The 18,727-nt window shown below is 50.5% G+C and overlaps 7 protein-coding genes across 7 annotated transcripts; 3 read left to right on the forward strand and 4 right to left on the reverse strand.

Annotated features, from left to right (window-relative positions):
• Positions 1-100: 100 nt before the first annotated feature.
• ALTATR162_LOCUS8729 (uncharacterized protein) lies at positions 101-2,434 on the forward strand (the record flags this gene model as incomplete). Its single annotated transcript, XM_043316362.1, has 8 exons — positions 101-395; positions 906-1,072; positions 1,125-1,232; positions 1,283-1,354; positions 1,402-1,488; positions 1,536-1,802; positions 1,849-2,217; positions 2,267-2,434. The coding sequence occupies 8 exons, from the start codon at positions 101-103 to the stop codon at positions 2,432-2,434; spliced, it is 1,533 nt and encodes a 510-aa protein (XP_043172297.1).
• Positions 2,435-2,739: 305 nt separating this feature from the next.
• ALTATR162_LOCUS8730 (uncharacterized protein) lies at positions 2,740-4,138 on the forward strand (the record flags this gene model as incomplete). Its single annotated transcript, XM_043316363.1, has 3 exons — positions 2,740-2,940; positions 2,997-3,834; positions 3,882-4,138. The coding sequence occupies 3 exons, from the start codon at positions 2,740-2,742 to the stop codon at positions 4,136-4,138; spliced, it is 1,296 nt and encodes a 431-aa protein (XP_043172298.1).
• Positions 4,139-7,803: 3,665 nt separating this feature from the next.
• On the reverse strand, positions 7,804-9,692 carry ALTATR162_LOCUS8731 (uncharacterized protein; the record flags this gene model as incomplete). Its single annotated transcript, XM_043316364.1, has 2 exons — positions 7,804-8,619; positions 8,667-9,692. 2 exons carry the CDS (start codon positions 9,690-9,692, stop codon positions 7,804-7,806), a joined length of 1,842 nt encoding a protein of 613 aa, XP_043172299.1.
• Positions 9,693-10,230: 538 nt separating this feature from the next.
• ALTATR162_LOCUS8732 (uncharacterized protein) lies at positions 10,231-11,582 on the forward strand (the record flags this gene model as incomplete). Its single annotated transcript, XM_043316365.1, has 2 exons — positions 10,231-10,691; positions 10,742-11,582. The coding sequence occupies 2 exons, from the start codon at positions 10,231-10,233 to the stop codon at positions 11,580-11,582; spliced, it is 1,302 nt and encodes a 433-aa protein (XP_043172300.1).
• Positions 11,583-12,422: 840 nt separating this feature from the next.
• Positions 12,423-14,103, reverse strand: ALTATR162_LOCUS8733 (uncharacterized protein; the record flags this gene model as incomplete). Its single annotated transcript, XM_043316366.1, has 2 exons — positions 12,423-13,092; positions 13,157-14,103. The coding sequence occupies 2 exons, from the start codon at positions 14,101-14,103 to the stop codon at positions 12,423-12,425; spliced, it is 1,617 nt and encodes a 538-aa protein (XP_043172301.1).
• A 663-nt stretch (positions 14,104-14,766) lies between these two features.
• On the reverse strand, positions 14,767-15,122 carry ALTATR162_LOCUS8734 (uncharacterized protein; the record flags this gene model as incomplete). The annotated part of the gene is made up of 3 exons (XM_043316367.1): positions 14,767-14,840; positions 14,892-15,031; positions 15,085-15,122. 3 exons carry the CDS (start codon positions 15,120-15,122, stop codon positions 14,767-14,769), a joined length of 252 nt encoding a protein of 83 aa, XP_043172302.1.
• Positions 15,123-17,389: 2,267 nt separating this feature from the next.
• On the reverse strand, positions 17,390-18,676 carry ALTATR162_LOCUS8735 (uncharacterized protein; the record flags this gene model as incomplete). Its single annotated transcript, XM_043316368.1, has 5 exons — positions 17,390-17,822; positions 17,878-18,254; positions 18,317-18,384; positions 18,435-18,498; positions 18,545-18,676. 5 exons carry the CDS (start codon positions 18,674-18,676, stop codon positions 17,390-17,392), a joined length of 1,074 nt encoding a protein of 357 aa, XP_043172303.1.
• Positions 18,677-18,727: the final 51 nt, after the last annotated feature.

Genomic DNA, 18,727 nt, shown 5'->3' on the forward strand with positions numbered 1-18,727 from the left:
CTCAGTTGGCAATTCGAGGTTCAACAAAGCACAACACGAACGGAGGCGATCACCGCGATCGCCAACGTCAAGTTGCGCTCAAACTGTCGACACCTTCACTATGCTTTCTGCAATCGCGCGCGATCCTCGTCGGAAAACAGGCTGGCTAAAAGCGCGCGTACAACACGAGCGTGATCAGAAACGACGATATTGCTGTGACAGTGAGATGGGCGGCGTGCTGATAGAGACGGAGAACCGAGCTGTTTTCAACGCTATCGGTCCTGGATGCAAACAAACCGCTTTCGTCAAAGATGAAGAGTTGGAATGTACCCGCGAAGATCTCGCAGGCACACCTCATATCAGCGAACTGCAGACTGATGACGATGTGATCGCTCCTTTCAGCATGGAAGAACTGGGTATGAGTGGTGAAGCAGAGGCATTGGCGGAGACTTGGTATGAGTGCAATACTACGACTGTTTTTGGGCATGGATGCGATAGACAATGAAGTCAGTAGTGATTTGCTAATTGCCTCAAAACCAATCTATTTCCTCAATAATACGTTAGAGGGATTGCGTCTCGACTGGAGACGCTGATTCGATCCAAAGGGTTACTACATCGCTCAGGTAGATTCTTTGTACGAGTATCAGAGCTGTAGTTTCCATAGCATATCAATCTCATCAACTTGAAAGTCCTCGATATCGAATGACGCCAGACGCACGTACCTCACGCTAAAGAGCGCCACACGTGGCTTGCGCGTGGGACTAGCTCTTTCTGCACACCTGAACGCGTCCTCGCAGCACCATCGAATATCATCATTGACATGCGATGCGACGGGTAGTAGTGACAGGCTTAGGGCTTGTAACCCCTCTCGGACTAGGTAACACTATTCGGACCTTTCTCCAACCTTTCTCGTCTAACGTATACAGGTGTTCGACAAACATGGAAGCGTCTGATCGACGGCCAGTGCGGCATCGTTTCCATCAAAGATAGAAGCCCAGAATTTGCGTTGCTACCAAGTCAGGTGGCTGGCCTGGTTCCTCAAGGTAGCAAAAGCGATGGCGGATGGAATACGAAGGAGCATCTGAGTCCTACTGTACGTGCTAAGATCTCGCCTTCTTATCTTACCAATCCTAATTCTGTTCTAGGACGAACGACGTATGGCGCGGTTCGCACAATATGCCATGGTTGCATCTGAGGAAGCTCTGAATGATGCTGGGTGGTTTCCGAAGAAAGAAGACGATCTTGAGGTCACAGTAAGAATTTGAACTCAATATCAACTTGCATCTCACTCATGACGTATTAGGGAGTGTATATGGGATCTGGCATCGGCAGCTTGGACGATGTGTACGATACTACAGTTGCTTATGAGAAAGGCGTATGTTGTTATAGCTATTAAGTGTAACTATTGGCTGATTATTCCAGGGATACCGAAAGGTGTCTCCACTATTCGTTCCGCGGCTGCTGATCAATCTCGCTGCAGGTCATATATCTATGCGGTATGGCTTCAAGGTATCCAATACCCGTTCCAGGCGTTGTAACAACGCTAAGCATAATAGGGGCCGAATCACGCAGCAACTACAGCATGTACGACCGGAGCACACAGCATCGGAGACGCTTCACGGCTGATCCAATTTGGCGATGCCGATGTAATGATAGCTGGTGGAGCTGAATCATGCATCCATCCTCTCGCCATATCGGGTTTTGCTAGGGCTAGAAGTCTGGCTACCGAGTTCAACGATCGACCCACAGAGTCAAGTCGGCCATTCGATCGAGAAAGGGATGGTTTCGTCATTGGCGAGGGGGCTGGAGTTGTGGTTCTCGAGGTACCTGATCACCCTCTTCACGAGTCTCGTGTCTAATGAAGTACAGGAACTCGAGCACGCAAAGAAGCGAGGTGCCAATATATATGCTGAAGTTGCCGGGTACGGATTGTCCAGCGACGCACACCATATGACAGCACCTCGCGAAGATGGTCAAGGCCCACGTCTCGCCATGAAGCACGCACTGCGGCATGCTGGTATCAAGCCTAGCGCTGTCGACTATGTTAACGCCCATGCTACAAGCACCCCACTGGGTGATGCTGCGGAGAATCGAGCCATCAAAGAACTGCTGTTAGGCGAAGACGGAAAAAATACAGCTTCTGAAATCAACATCAGCAGTACCAAGGGGGCGATTGGACATCTATTGGGTGCCGCAGGCAGCGTTGAGACCATATTCACAGTACTTGGGATGCATCATGTAAGTTAGGCGTGCTCTTTCACATGGTACAACTATTGACAATGACCAGAACACCTTACCTCCGACTCTCAACCTTCATAACCCAGGCGATCCAGCGGATGACTTTGATTGCAACTATGTTGCTAATGCTGCTCAACAGCGCAGCGTCAATGTGGCTCTCTCGAACAGCTTCGGCTTTGGTGGCACTAACGCATCTCTTTGCTTTCGCAAGATTTGAGACAATATTCTAGTTTAGCATGTATTGTACCAATTCGGATTGTCAAACATTTGAAGCTGAAGCTTCGTCAAAACGCGATCATTAGTACATCATGATGCTAATTACCCCGCCAGGGTCACGATAACAGCTTCGAGCCCCACTTCGCGTCATCTACATCCCACGGTGCTTCGGCAGGAGCCGCATCTCCAATATTTCTTCTTGCAAGCTTCGTCTTCTTCTTTCCCTCGGACTCTTTTTTCTTTCTAGCAGACTTCAAGTCGTGTTTTCTGCTCTTTGCGTTACTGTCAGAGGCAAAATCTGGTAGCATGACGACCTCCCGCCCCTCATCAGTCGTGGGTAGCGATGCAGACGGCAAACCATCATTCTTCCGCAATGCATCAAACAAAGCATCTACATACCATGCGCAGATACCATATCTCAGAAGGCTTCCGTTCCCGGCGATCGCAATTATTATCACGCTCATCATAGTAAATCTTCTTGTTTGGGCAGCAGTTGGCATCGTTTTGGTACGTAAAGAAGCGGAATTCAAGTCGTGTTGGTCACATATACTCATTAGCTACAGCATTGGCATACCCCTCTAATCTCGACAGCAATTCTCTCATATACCCTGGGATTGCGCCACGCCCTGGACGCAGATCACATCTCGGCTATCGACCTCATGACTCGTCGTCTCATTGCCGCAGGCCAACGACCAGTGACTGTTGGAATGTTCTTCAGTCTTGGACACTCTACCATTGTCATCATCACGTCGCTTGTGGTCGCAGGTACTGCAGCTGCTGTCTCAGACAAATTTGGCAATTTTGAGCGCGTCGGTGGCATCATCGGAACTTCCGTTTCTGCAGCCTTCCTCTTACTCCTTGGTCTCATGAACATTTATATTCTATATAAACTCATCGTACAGTTGCGAAAGATGATCGCAAGCGATCCTGGCAGCGAACACGACGAGTTTAAAATTCAGGGCGGAGGATGTCTCTTCCCAATCTTGCAGAAGCTCTTTAAGTTGGTCGATCGACCCTGGAAGATGTACCCTCTTGGTGTGCTCTTTGGTCTGGGATTCGACACTTCTTCTGAGATCGCTATCCTAGGCATCAGCTCCATCCAAGCCACGAAAGGAACATCGATCTGGCTCATCTTGATCTTCCCGCTGCTTTTCACAGCCGGCATGTGCCTTCTCGATACTACGGATGGCGCGCTAATGATGAGTTTGTATACGAGCACACAATTAGCGCGCGATCCCATTGCGATCTGCTACTACAGCATTGTGCTGACGGTTATTACTGTCATTGTTGCGACTATTATCGGAACGGTGCAGTTCTTGAACTTGGTGCTCAACGTTGCCGAGCCACATGGCAAGTTTTGGGAGGGCGTCGAAAAGCTTGGTGATGCTTGGGATATAGTTGGTAAGTTTGCGCAACCCTTACTTGAGCGGGACACTAATGGCATGTAGGCGGAGCCATATGTGGCACATTCATCGTGTTCGGTGGTCTCAGCGTTTTGTTGTACAAGCCTTGGAGACGACGCGTCGATAGGAAAAGAGTCAAGAACGCGCACTTTGAGGCATTACCGCAAGAAAACGATACTGCTGGCCTGGATGAAGAAGAACCTCGGGAAGTACTTGCTTCGACTACCACCCATACGAAGGATGTTGACGTAAACGTCGAGTCTGTTGAGACTACGGGTGTGGCTGGCCCTGCGCATCGCTGAACACATTTGATCGAATACATGAAGAAGCACAACCAGCGGGAGGAAGTGATAAAGAAGAAGTTCTGGGTCTATTCTAAGAAAAACGCCTTCACGCCAACGCCTTCCGGATCCATCCAGCCAGTAATGCTGGGAAGAACATCTATATTATCCAACCATGGGATGTCTAAGCTCTGACACCGACCTTGTGAGCGCCCTGCGCCAAACGCCACGTTCCGAGTCATGTCTAAAATGATAATCCGTTTACATCTATCTACTCTTCAACATCCCTCTCCGTGTCCATCGAACTGTGAACCCATATACGTCAAGTCGATGTTACGATCGGCAGGGTCCGTTCGAGGTGCGACGACGGCCTGAGGGGTGTAGGAGGCAGCGGTACAAGTGTGCTGCAGCTGGCCGTTCGAGACGATGGAACAGGAGCAGTTTGCCAGGGTCCTAGAGTACGCGTCAGAAAGGCACAGTCTACGAAGCAGAGGGGGCGCCATGCTTACGAACGAACATCCTCCTCACCAACGGCAGCGGTAGACTGCACTTGGGCATTGTCTTGTGTTGCTGTGGAGGTAAACGGGACCTGCCGGGCCGGAGCATCAATGATGAAAGGCATAGTCTGGCTCTGTCGCTTGATGGAGGCTAGGAATATTCGAGTGCTCCTGAGTATAAAGTGGAGAAGGAGCCATCCCAGCTTTATAGTGAAAAATGTTAAGGGTTGAAGGACTCTTTCTTACAACGAAACCGCTTTCTCATCTCAGATCTCATCATCAATCACGGTCCCAGAGTTCTGGGTCCTCACGAAGCATCGCTAGCGTATCGTTACACTGGCGTTTTTGCGCACGAACCTGGCGGGCCGGGGGTGAAGGTAAGCCAGGATCATCAGGTGGCGGAGCTTAGCGATAGAACTTGGCAACACCGGCCACTTTGCGTCCAAGGACGCTTTGCCATGGATCAACGTTTGATAGGGCTGAAAATTCGCTGATGCGTGCGGTTCGCACGCTGGTCGTGTACCGGCCATGCTTTGGCCTACTTCCCTAATCACCTGAGGCGCGACAACGGTGCCGCGTTTCGATTCCATCTGATCTTGCACGACCTTACACCGGTCCCTGACAGGCGCTTGTTGTGCACTACATCCGCGAACATACCTTGTAATTCCTGCGAAGTCCATCGAAGCGGTCGGAGATGAACCGGCCTGGGACATGCAGACTCCCCCTGCGAGAACATGCGGGCAGCCCGCCCTGGGGCGCCCACATCCTTCCTGCACATCCCTTAACATGACCGCAGCGTTTCGAATTCCTACCCTGGCATGCAGACGCACCGTCTGCCAGTGCCTGGCCGTGGGCTTGGACTGATGACCTGGTTGACAGGGAAGACACCCACCGCCTGCAGCATTTCCGCAGCGACAGGGGGCGCTTCGTCCACGCTATGAAGCCGAGGGCTTGCGACAGACGTGACTTGATACTGACTATTCTCACGCTCAACGCTTTCTCGACTCGTATTGCCGGCACGCCACGTCTTTGCCGATGGGGGACGAGGAAAGCTCGATTTCTTCAATTCACAGGACCGGCTACAATGAGCATCTATCTACACCAATGGCTGTTCCTTTCTCGCGACATAAGATGGCCAGTTGATAGCTGAGAATTACATTAGTGAGGGTGGCTTAGTGCTCGCAATGTAGATGTCAATTCGGACACTACATCATCAACGTGTTGTGTGCAACATGGACAAATGCCACGCCTGGAAACTTCCGCTCTGGAATGCAGCTTCCAGGAGATTTCATGAGCGAAATTTCCGACAGCAACGTGCAGAGGCCACAGTAATGGCAGGGCCCGTGGGGTCGCGGACAGCAGCTTGTGCGTCATGGTCCGCAGGTCAGAGTCCACTCAGGGTGCGCGGAGGGCAGGTGGGCGGACGACCTCTTGCAAGCCAAAGTAGGCAGACAGCTGCCTTCTGCAAGTCACAATTGAAGACAACCAGGGATCCGGGGTGAGTCGCAGGAGCCACAAATGGGATTGTGGGCCTTTGCTTGTGGCTGTCACGACGCGTATGGCTTCGCAGTAGCGAAGCGCTAACTCACGACCCTGGGCGACGCAAGCGATGCATGGGGCCCCCGGTTTCGTTTGTGGAGGGTAGTGCTCGACGCAGCTCGAGGGGTGAAAGCAAGTGTACATGTACAGTAGTGGATACCATACTAGCCCGGCACACGTGGTCAGCATCCCAAGCAAGCGACTGCAAGGAAGGAATGGAGAAGGAACAGTTCCAGGCCAAGGCAGAACAGAGGTTATGTGGCTGGACTATGCAGTAGCTGTGCAGTAGTAGCTCCGCAGCAACCAGCACTCTTTCAGGGCGTCTGCGGCAAACAGCACTCTTCTAGGGCGTCCGTGACTGCGTCCGTGACTGCGCCCGGGGAAAGCAACGGGTCGGACGGTCTGGAGTGCCAATGCCGTTTCTGGCGCCAACGCGGAGGATTTTGTGAAGTTGTTTTGATGCACAGGTGCGAGGCAACTGCTAAGCCTAAAGAGGATGTGCCACAGCCTTCGACTAAACTTGCTGTAGTGACTTCGATCTCGTGTCGGATTGCCGTAGCGTGGCTTACCCGACGGTCCGTTGTGTACTCCGATGGTCCGTGGCGTTACGCCAGATGCCTGACGAATGCGTTAGTAAAATATCAAACTAGAAGACATTCGCTAAACTTCGTCGAGAATGTACGTTGAAGCCCATGAGTTGAAGCAGTGACGAAGCAAGCTAGTTGTGATGGGATCTGGAGGGATCAGAAGCGTGCTGGTCGACTTTAGCCCATACCCGTACGTAACTGTACCTGGGATTTGAAGTGAATATGAGTATGAAACTCCACCAACATATCCATCCACCCTCTACTCGTATGTACCAGCTCTATTCTCCATGTTCCCCTCCTCATCCAACTGATGAACCACAGATTACGCCTTCTCTACTCCAACCGACTATTCTTCCCGTGATCCAACAACGGCTAAACCTCGTTGATCATATACTCCGGACCCCACTCACCACCCTCACTGGCTATATTCTCGGGATGGTTTTCCTTTACTCGTACGTAGCTTCGTTGGGATGGATTAGACGTGAGGCATCGTATTCAAAGTTCTCTTCTCTGGATGCTCGAACACGCTTGGCTAGGATTGCGTTGTTTGTGTCGCCGTACAGAATGGGTGAGTCGGTGATGGCGGTGAACTCGAGGTTGGGCCATTGGAGGAAGTAGTATATTTTTCCGGCGGACATTGTGGGTATTGTGATCTATTGACTAAAGCCACTGTAATGTCACCAATAGGAGCAGTAGACCATCCGTCATCTGTAGCCTTTTCTGATTATTGTCATCGAAGTAACACACCAGCTCTTGTGATTATAACACGCTGGTGAGTAACTGCTAGTCGGTCAACATCCGTGATAATTTCGAGTGTGTAATGGTCTCGATGATGGAGCGTGGAGCTGGAGATGGACATGAAGCGTGCATAGAATTAGCGAGATGCTAACTACTGATGATAATGCGAAGAGCGAACAAAGAGGTATACTGCGTATGCGAGAATGAACCTATTCGTCTAACATCGCTTAGGCCGCAACTCCGGCTTTTCCATGGTGGTACATATTCCCAAACTCTCGTGTCAACTCCACCTCTATATCAGCTTACATATCATGTTGCGTGGCGTTCAAGTCTCCCAGTCCGCGATCTTCAGAACAGCTTCTTCCGTGCCAAACACTCGTAGTGTGTTGCCGAATTCGTCCCAGAACTTCGAATCAAAAGCCGGGATCAGCTCCATCGACTGTCGCTTCATCTGCTCCAAGGGTACCCATCTCGTCTCATCCTGAACATAGACGTCATCCTCCCATGACCCGACGACTTCTTGGGTCTGTTCGTCCCATTTCGCAGATATGCCATTTTCGGGAAGCTTGGCATCTTCATCTTCTTCCGTGGATGACATTTCGGTCTCCGGGTCCAGTGTCTTAAGCGTGTCGAATATGTTCTTAGTCTCAAATCGGCGCTCCTTCGCTTCCTTCTTCTTGGCTTTCGCCTTTTGTCCCTTCGTCTTCCTGGATTTGGGCTGTTCCACTGGAGGTAAGGGAACCGGTTCCTCAACCTTCTCGCGTCCATCTTTGACAAAGTCCGGAACGTCTTCGCTCTGCAATACGCCGTTTGCTTTGTTCAGAGTAAGAGGACGGCCGGCCAACGGTGCTGGGACCTTTTCTCCTCGTTCTGCACCAAGCTTGGCGGCTAGCTTGATCATAATAGTGGCAGTTAGGAGACTGTCGTAGCCTGCTTCATGGAATTTCTCAGTCTCTTGATATTTCGGGTGGTCGGCATGAGTGATGATTTCGGGCAACGGCTGTCTGTTTAGACTCTCAGCGATATCTTGTAATGAGGGAGAAGCGTTGAGATCGCCTCCAGCATAGGTAGCAAGGTATTTGGTGTCGATGATCTTGGGGAACAACTCGTGGATGGCATCCTGGAAGTCTTGTAGCGTATCCTGTACGGCGTTAGCGCAGTGTCCAGGTAACCTGATTTCTCACATACAGGTAGCTCGCCCACAAACGTGCGGTAAAAGTACACAATATCAGTGAACATGTTGTGGCCAACGAGCACCGGCTGCTTGGTCTTCAGTCTCTCTATGGCTCTATCATAACGGTCTCGTATATCATGCACGTCAGCCGTGGCGGCCATGCCAGTAGTCCGAGCAACATAGAGTGGATCTGCGCGATTGATGTCGCCACCCTTGACTAGAGCTTCGAAGATCCAGCGGAAACCAGTCTGTCGTACAATGGATTCTTTGACGCGGTTCTTGATTCTGCGCATATTGTCGGCCTCGCGTACAGGGTCTAAATCAACGATACGAACACATTCGTTGCGACCTATCGAGACTAGCTCTGGGAACTCGGCGCGAACGAGCTGGTGCACAAGACGCTTCTCAAACCGTGTTATTACCGGTATCACTGGCTGGCTGGGAAGTCCGGTGTGAGTTGTGACCTCCAAAGAGGACGAGGTGCTAGTTTTCCATTTTTTTATGGCTTCCCTCACCCGACGCATGAAATCAAGAGACTCAACATCCCCCTCCTTGAGCTGCAAGTCCGGTATCGGGTTCTTGTTCTCCAATCGATCCCAGGCCATCTGTTTCGCCCGCTCCGCCTCTTGTCGTGATAGGTACTGTACGCCCTTGGCGAATGGTGCGCCCATGTCGAAGCCGCAGTTGAGAAGAAAAGTACACGCGCCGCTCTGAAACCGTATCTCGCGTTCGAAGTCCATACGCTCGTCGAAAAGCGGGCTAATGTTGATATTGTATGGCCTCAAGACATACTTGTTCGCAACATAGTCGAACCTGGCGCATGTGATGCCTACCTGTAGGATCTGATAGCGATCGGCGCCCATCTTGGTCTCGGCATAGCGCTCCTCCATGGTGAAGCGTCCCGGGCCATGTGCAGGTTTGTCTTGGATCCGCGAAGGGATACCCGACAGCTCCAGATCGAAAGACACGAAGTCGGCCTCTGATATATGGATGAACATGCCCAGCAAGTGGTATGGAAAGGTTTCTGCGTCGACCTCCATGTTGACAATGACGATAGCGACAAGAGAAGCGCGTTTTCATATGCTATTGACGATTAGAGGGAAAAGTCGCAGGCGCTGTACCAAAGCTGTGCCGGTTGGTCGTTAAATGATGCGATGTCTGTCAAAAGTAAGTGCAGGTGGCAAGCTGTGTGGTTTCTAGTAAGTAATGAGGTCAGTAGCGATGGATCAAGCGACAATGCCGTTGTCTAGCTCTTGACTCAGAGCTTGTCGCAAACAAGCGTCTGTCAAGCGACTCAATTGCGTCTACAGACTCTGACTGTACGCGTCTTGAAAGCGATTTCACGTGCTTTGCGCTGTGATGCAGGGGGTGAGGCGGGAAATTGCAGTGTGCAGATGGCTGGGGGTCTCGGAGGCAGGTGACGCGCCAAGGCGGTTCCGGGTGACGTGAGCTGCTCTGCCGAGGTTGGAAATGTTGACAACGCGGAGAGCCAGGAACAAGACCGAGTTCCGTCTCTCACCGCCAGGGGCTTCTGAAGCTCAAAGAACATCGCCAGGAAACGTCGCATTATACGCAAACATGGCGACGTTGTACGATGACATCAACGGGTCGCGCTACCTCTCGTCGTCCATCTCGTCGCTGTCAACATCGCGGCAACAATCATCGCAGATCGCCAAAGCCTACCGACAGGCCGCCCAACTGTTCCTGACGCGACGTCTGCCGGAAGCGCTATCGACCATCGAGCCCATCATTACTCCGCCGCCAGTTGATGAGATCAATGGCGACAAAGGCGAACTCGTGGGTCATGCCCCAGTCGCAACCGCGTCACGGGGGACCAGGGTGAAGGTGTGGAGCTTCTACCTCACCTTCCTCAATGCCGTAATAGAGCTGGGCGCCGAAGAGGGAAAGCACGCCTTTGGGAGCACGAGATGGAAGCAATTGGTGTCGCAGTGCCGCGATGGCAGCATCTGGGACAACGTGGTACGCGACGGTTATGCCGGGGTTGAGGGAGATGTCGACGCCGATGTTGTGGTCAACTTGTAAGCATGCCACTGACTTGATGAGGGGTTGGGTATTCATTTCCATCTAGGGCGACACTTCTCCTCACCCATGCGCCTTCCCAGAGGCTCAACCAGCAGAAGCTCGAGACGTACCTCTCCGCGACCGCCAACCCAACCCTCGATGTTGCCTCACACATGTCTTCTCCTGCATACACGGAGAAACGACCAGGCCACCGCAGGCAACATACCGGTACAGACACGCCACGCGACCTAGAAAAGCGCATCAAGCTGCTCGAGCTATATACCCTGCATATTTTGCCAAGAAACGAGGAATGGGACTACGCCCGCGAGTTCATCAGCATGTCCGAAGTGCTCGATGAAGAGCGCAAGGAAGCATTCCTACTCGCCTTGCACTCTCTCAAAGAAGAGAAGGAGGACACAGAGGCCCGGGAAGAGAAGCTACGTCAGCAACAACAGGAGCAGATGGAGGAGCGCCGCAGAGAAACCGAAGCCAAGCGCCTCGAACAATCTCGCGCAGAAGACGAACGTCGGAAACGCGAAGAAGAGAACAGACGGCAGCCCCGCGGCTCAGACGAGCGCTTCCGCAAACCTCAACCAACTCCCCAACCCACGCCATCGCAGTCTTCCCGAACCTCCCGCACACCTGCCAAGAAACCCATCACACCACCACCCGGCTTCTACAACCGAGCATCTACCATGTTTGCAAATATACAGTCCATGATATCCAATACGGCCCATCAAATGACTGCTAATCCTATGGCTTTCTTCCGTACCTTACTTTTCTTACTGGCTTTTGGCTTGGCCTTTGGGAGACGGGACCTCAGAGAGAGAATACTCCGGATCATACGAAATGCGTGGGAGAAGGTGAGGCGCACCGTCGGTATGGGTGTCAAGGTTTCCTACATCTAATGTGATTGCAATGAGTCGAGCTTCTTATGTTTCTGTATTCTATTCTTACCACTACTATGGGCCGTTATGCTAACTACTGAGAATATCATTATGCTCATCATTTTGATCCTCATCGTCACTGCATCGACACAGTCTTCTTTGATCCGCTTCTATGAACACTATCTTCCAACCGTTTCACTCTTCCATTTCCATCAACACTTTTCGCCTTCTTTTCGACAGCTTTTACCCGCCAATGGGTATATAAACACCAAATTCTCTCGTTCTTCTCTTTTACATCACCCTATTCAGCCAAACACTAAAAAGAAATGCAAAAAGGCTGTCTCATATGCGGTCGTTCAAAGTCACAACGTGGCACAGAAGTATCCAAGGTTTCATTTTGACATTGACATGATAGGTCTCAAATCACTCAGCATCATACTTGACTATCACAACTACCATCTCCCATATTTGCCAAAAATGTTCTAGTTCATGACGTGTTCTCGCATGTCCAAAACGAAAAAGATTAGTATATTGGACCTTTTCCTCGTTCCTTCTGACCACTACATCCTGCAATTGAAACATTCGAAGTTACCGGCATTACACACATGAGCAACATTGACCTGTTCCTTTGATGTTGAGCCACATGTCTTTTACGCGGAACCTGATAGTTATCTCTCAAAGCAACTGTTCATATGCAGAAACGCTCGTGTCTCTTCCAGAAGACAAGCTCGATATGTTGATGAAGCACGCTCCGCGAAGGACCTTAATAGAAGTCATTTTTTGAGTATGCCTTCACTTCACGTTGAAGGCTAATGATCTGTAGAACGGAATTGGTGAAAGGGATCGAAGCTACTTCGTTCCTCACGAATCTGGATACACCCATGTGGTGCGACGTCCACGCCTGACTGCAACAGGCTTAGGTCTAGTATCTGCGTCGTTTGATGCTTTAGCAGCTGCATCAAAGAGATCCGAGTACTTCTGCACCGTCGAGAAGCAGGGCCAATTCGAAAATGCTCCCTTCCTATCAGAAAGAATAGTTTTCGCTCCCGCTCCTTTGGCCAACGCTCGCACTTTGCCGTCGCAGAAGCCACTCAAAGTCAGTTGAACCAGGTTTTGTAGTCTCAATGCGCGCTGCTCAGGGAAATCCCGAAGTAATGGCTCCAGAGGCTCCTCTGGCTCTGGACGCTCATTCATCCAACCGTTGTTGTCGATCTGCACACCCTCAATACTTTCCGGTAACATGTCTCCTAAGCATGGAATGTCTTGGATCGTCCATGGCTTTTCTCCCTCTTCTGGACGAACACAATCTTCACCCAGCCTTTGGCCACTTGCCACGGATGGTCCACAGAAGGAAGGCAGGTCAATCTCTAGCATGCGTAATTGAGCAAACGCTCGAAGAGATGACACACCGTTGGTAATAGTGCCCCAATTCGCGTGTTTCTTAATTGTGAGCTCGGTGATAGTCCGACCGCAATGCCTAGCTATAGCCTCCACAAAGGCACCGGGATTCCAGTCATGTCCACAACCGTGCCTGGACATTGGTGGATGGAGTCATTAAATGTCTCGAATGTAGCTTGTACATGGATGTTACGTACCATTTGCACTCATGCATGTATCTGAAAACGCTGAGATGCGGCGTGTGTGCCAGGAGGACTGAGATTCCTGCCTCGTCCATGCAACAGTAGGCCAATTCGATTCTTCGCAAGTTTGAGTTCGTCTCCGGAATGCGCCACTGAAAAGGTATGCCAGTGTTGCCGTCGTCAATAGCTAAACAAGATGTACTGTACAACTCTTCCAAACTCTTTAACCGCATGAAGCATTCCAAGACTTGAAAAGGCGCCCGTTCCTCATATCCCTGCTCGGTGGACGGCACAATGATTCTCAACTTTCCAAGTGCCTGATCCTGATCATGACTGTCGTTGGCAGCTTTGACCATGGCGTCAAGCACAGTTACCGCCCTCTTTTCCGCGTCCGATTTTACCGTATATGCTCGGCAACGACGATACCATCCAGACGGCAACTGTAACGTTTGCAAGTTTGGTAGCTGACCTAGGAGTGATACGGTTGTATGTACTGCCCCTAGGCCATCTCGATTGTCACCATCTTCGTTATCGAGGTCGACTTCTCTCAAAATGTCTTCCCACCAGAGCTGCCTATCAACCTCAGTGCTTCCAAAGCATTCTGATTTCAGGACCATATTTTTAATTGACTCCATAATACCTTCATTCAATCGGAATTCATCGTTTTTGGTATCGACATTTGGGCCTCCTCCGCGTCCACGCAAACTCAAGGACTTGATGTATCGCCCGACAAGAGGATCGCAAGCTATCTCACATAGTATACGAAGGATGTCGCTACGGTTTTTTGAGCCAGCGATGGTGGTGCACCTCCATCGCCGTTTAAGTGAATTGTGACGTGTGATCTTGGGCGCTGCGCGCGTGTATATGGCGTGGCAGCAGAGCGCAAAGGCTTCGAAACCGGAAGGGAGACTTTGGCTGATGATCTTGTCGATAATGTCCACGGGAAGATCGAGAAGCTTCATGGTCAACAGTGAATAATGGTTACATGAGAGAAAAGGTGTGCGAGCGCATCTTGAAGATGGAAGAAGGAAGGTTTCATCGAGATCTTGTAGAGGCCTTGGGGTTGCCTAACAAGGCCCCACGCTAGTCGGCATCGTAGCCTGCAGGTGGCGTTGGGCGCGTCACACCACATGAATGAGCTCGAGGGAAAGAAAGAGGCAATGGATAAGAACACATGGCCTACTAAACAAATTTGCGTCGCGTCCGGGGTGAAGGGGAGTTCGAATGAACATGTGGAGGAACAATGAAGACGCCGCGAGTTGGGAGCACGATGACGTAACGCGCCTAAGAGTAACGCGACCCCTGCAGCATCGCTCTTGCAATTATTGACGACATGTTTCAGCTTGGGTGTAGTGCAAGGCAAGAATGTCATAGGGCTGTATGAATGCGCTGTGACATATACCGCCAGCTTCTTCCAAAGATATAATCTGAGTTCATATTACTGATATGACATGGATTGAGATGGATCGTCTTTCCATGCTTTCCGATAATTGACTGCGTTTTCTTGACAAATATTGCTCCCAGGACATTGCTATACAATAGCTCGTCCGAAGAGAAGGGCTGTTTAAGAACCTCTTTTACTTTTTACTACTGGATCCATTTTAGACACATAGCAAACCATGCGCTTACTGAGTCTTGCGTGCTGTATTGAGTGTCTTCCTTCTTTGCTTGATCATGTACGTGTACATTGTGTAAGAGCCTGAGGGAAGTTAGATCTGCACACGTGTACTTACTGTACTATAGTACGTACCTGGAATGTAGAGCAACAAGCAGAAGTAAAAGATTGGTGGTATCACCGGGCTGAGCTTCGCTCCTGGAGCAATAGCCCGGTATAGTAGCCACCACTCAGCTCCGATACCGATGGGGTAGAGCGGATAGAACATGGTGTAGCTGTGATTGTTAGCCATGCTCGCAATAGCCATTAATGTTGTAGCAAGACATACCGAAGCCACACCAAGCCTTTGGATGCTTTCCCGTGCATATTCAGCGCGAGGTACAGGTAACGAATTGTGTCTGCCACCGACCAAGCAAGCAACAAGGCAAGGTAAGCATGTGAAGATGCTGTGCTTTGCGGGAAGCTGTACCACACCATCCAGACCTGAATGACACGGGTGACGACTTGTAAAGCGGTTGTGCTGACTGGAGATTTGATGATACCTATCATTATTCTCAATAAGATGCATAAGAAGGAGGGGTGATGAACGAACCGAAAGCCGCATGTAAGACTTCTACCAAGGACGCGGTTTGTATCCATCGCGCATATGGTTCTGTCGCATTGAAGAGCTCAAATTTACCATTTTGGGCACTAGAGATGGCTCGAACGAAGACTGATGCCCATAGCGATGCGAAGAGGATGTTGTAGGCAGTAAGGTAAATTGTCCGAGGTTGCGACGATATTGCTGGCGTGCTACGTTCTTTGCTTTGGTTAGCCATGTTCGCTCCCAAACCTCGACGTCCAGTCGTTGTCACTCTGAGGCGTAAGTGAACACATTGCGCAAGCAGAGACTGCTGTTGTGGTTTCTATCGGGCAGTAGGTCGGATGTGGACGATGAGCCGAGGCTAACTCGGTGTAATTCCATTGTTGGAGAGAACAAATCTAGTGCACTTCCTACTCGATTTTCAGAAATCTTATCCGTCGAGCTACCACCAGTGCAATCTGCCAGCTTTCGCGGTTCATCCAATTCTTAGTGGAAGCGAAGACTATCGTCTCGGGAACTCGGTGCAGGGTCTATTGGGCAGTGGCCAATCGGAAACGCGTCGTCACGCTCCGGGATTCGCGATTGCTCGCTCTCGTCAGTCCTTGCAGCATATGCTTATCATGGCCGCCGGTATTTGTTGCGTATGGGCTTGTGAAACCTCCGCAATGGACGTATTTTGATTCGCATAACTCAGATTGAAAAATAAACACCTCCATTGGATAACGTAGCTAGCGAGGCATCCATGATTACCGCAACGCAAACGCTACTCAAATAAAGCTCTCGAACAAGCTAAGTCGCAGCCATGAGGAACGGGCGGTTTCCAAGGTTGGCGTTCCTTGCGAAACGCTAAACTTGACTCGATCAAGTGCGGGCTACCCAAATGTCTTCTCGAAGATGGTATGTATCCGTCAGTACCATACTTCACCTACCTGATATCTCACACAACAAATTCTGGCTGGATGTTCTTGCTATGAGTGACAGCACTCTGCACAACACTCAGATATTCCTCGTGGCTTACATGCGGTACAAACACGACACGAAATTAGTAGCTGGCTGGTTAGCTAAAACGGTCCATCTTCTACGGCGAAAGACCAGCGAGGTCGATGATGTTGCTTCAATGACCAAAACAAAAGCCAAAAGGAGCAGCAAAGTCAGGAAGAACAGTAGCAATGACAAAAAAGCAAACAAGGGCGATGGCGGAAGAAAGTGATAACTAATCAGCGTGTCCGCTCTCGTATCTATGGCCAAAGACATCGCGAACAACACGGAAAGCATGCTTGTACCAATTGTGTTGTGCAAGTTCTTCAATTGCGCGGTTCAAGCTCGACGCAGAATGGAAGCCTGGTTTGAGGCCAGGGCCGTACAAGAAGCGCCATCATCATTTCATTATCGTACTCAACGATGCCTTTCGCCTACCGCGACCTATGATCTCATCCGGTCTTCAGGCTGCCCGGATCGGCGGAAAACGCTTTGCTTCTGAGGCCTTGGGTATGGAGAACAAATTTGCCTGCTTGTCGCTGAGAGATGTTGCCGAGCTTGCAGACGACGAGGCAGGAGCTGTCAGAGAAGAAGCAGTTAGCAGCACATCCGGTGCTCAAGAAGCTAGTGGACAATGCTGATGAGAACCGCCAATACCCAAGAACCAATCCTATACCCTGTGGCATGCTAAAGTACAAGATCTATCTGACGTATCAGAGCGCAGGCCCAAAGCTAGAACATCAAGCGCTTACTATCGCCATGTCAGCATACGTTTACATTGCGGCACGCTTGGAACACGACTTGGAAGAGGGGGATATGATGTAGGAGTATGTTGTGTACGCACAGGGTCCCGAGTGACTCATTCTCAACGGCCAACCGAAATTTTATACGAGGTGAGAAGCAATTTCCTACTTGCTGCTGGGTCATTTGCTACCACCCAAGCGGGCGATACAAAAATCGGTCGTCACTGCTGGTGCCAAGCTCAATGGTTCGAGATCCTATTGCGTCTAAAACATTGTTGGAAACTTATATACTGACCTAATATGAAAGCTCAAGGCTTCGCTCAAAACTCTCAGGTCGAGCTAAGCCCTACGTTCTGTCGGTATGTTGCACTAGCTAGAGGTAGATCGTCATCACTTAACGACGACGCGTCATCGCGACCTTCACGCGTATGTATAGTAACGCCATCCTTGTGGTTTTCGTAATTGTCCTTGAGGCGCGTAAAGTCCTGGTTGCGTTTGTTCTCTGTGCCGCCAATAGTAACGAGCTCTGTCTTGTGCGACCACCCTCCCGTAGCCGACCCCTTGCCAGACCGGTTCCGAGTACTGCTGAATTGCGACGAAACGAGGAGCATAAGTGGACGCAGCGTGGGCAGGCATGCGCTTATGATACCAGATGCGACCTCCACTACACACCAGGTGCACGCTGTTGCCAGTGTTCCCGTTGTGTCGGCCATATCGAATTGCATAAGTGTCGTAAAGCGGTAGATGCTGGCGAAAAGCACACTGTCAATCGCAGTCAGTAACGGAAACAGCCAAGTTGAGTTGAAAGGTCACTCACAATCCTCCGAGCAAGAACATGAAGATCAGAGATGCGCGTTGGGCGTTCGATACTTGAAGCTTCAACACCTGGGTAACAGGCATACATAGGATAGCGATGTCTGTCAAGATGTTGGGCAAGGCGTTCCCAATGAATGAGGCCTTGAGATTGATGCAAGTGCCGGGGATTGCGGGGCCCAACCAGGCTTTTTCTATTGGATTGCACTGGAAGATGCTGACGCAATTGATGGCGATGACCCAACCAATCGTCACAAATCCTAAGATGTATGCGCCGATTCGAAAGTTTCTCGTCGGGAAGACGTGCATGTACATCATGAGTATTGAGAGCTTGATCAGCCCTATGCCAGTGCAGTAGACGCACTCAAAGGCAACGAGGAGCTGTGGTAATCCAGGTTAGTAGAGTTCCATCCTACGCAACTTCGTATGTGGGATAAGCTTACCTTTAGCACTACGGCGACGTTGTCGGGAGGCAGAGTGATAGCATGCCTTCCTAACCCCCAACGAATCACTGGAGAGATGTTACAGTAACAAGTAGACCTGAGCAAGTATCGAACTTACTGGCATAATTGAGTCCTCCAGCAGCGAAGCAAACAAACTGTACACCAAGCATAAAGTAAGCTGTCTGAAGAAGAGGTCAGAGATGCGGAGGTACGTGCCAGCGAGACCACAATCATCCAGTCGTCTGCTCCGTATGTCAGGCCACGCTTAAAGCGCGCGGCGAAGCGTAACACCACAAAGAAAAACGCTAGAACCAACAGCGCAGTGGTCGTACCTCCTAGCTTGGGGCCTGGATCTGACATTTCCTGGTTTATTTGAGGTTGAGCCATGTCTTCAAACATTGAGGCATGGCG

Source organism: Alternaria atra (assembly GCF_907166805.1).
Source record: "Alternaria atra isolate CS162 genome assembly, contig: 29, whole genome shotgun sequence".
In the NCBI taxonomy this organism is placed as follows: Eukaryota; Fungi; Ascomycota; class Dothideomycetes; order Pleosporales; family Pleosporaceae; genus Alternaria; species Alternaria atra.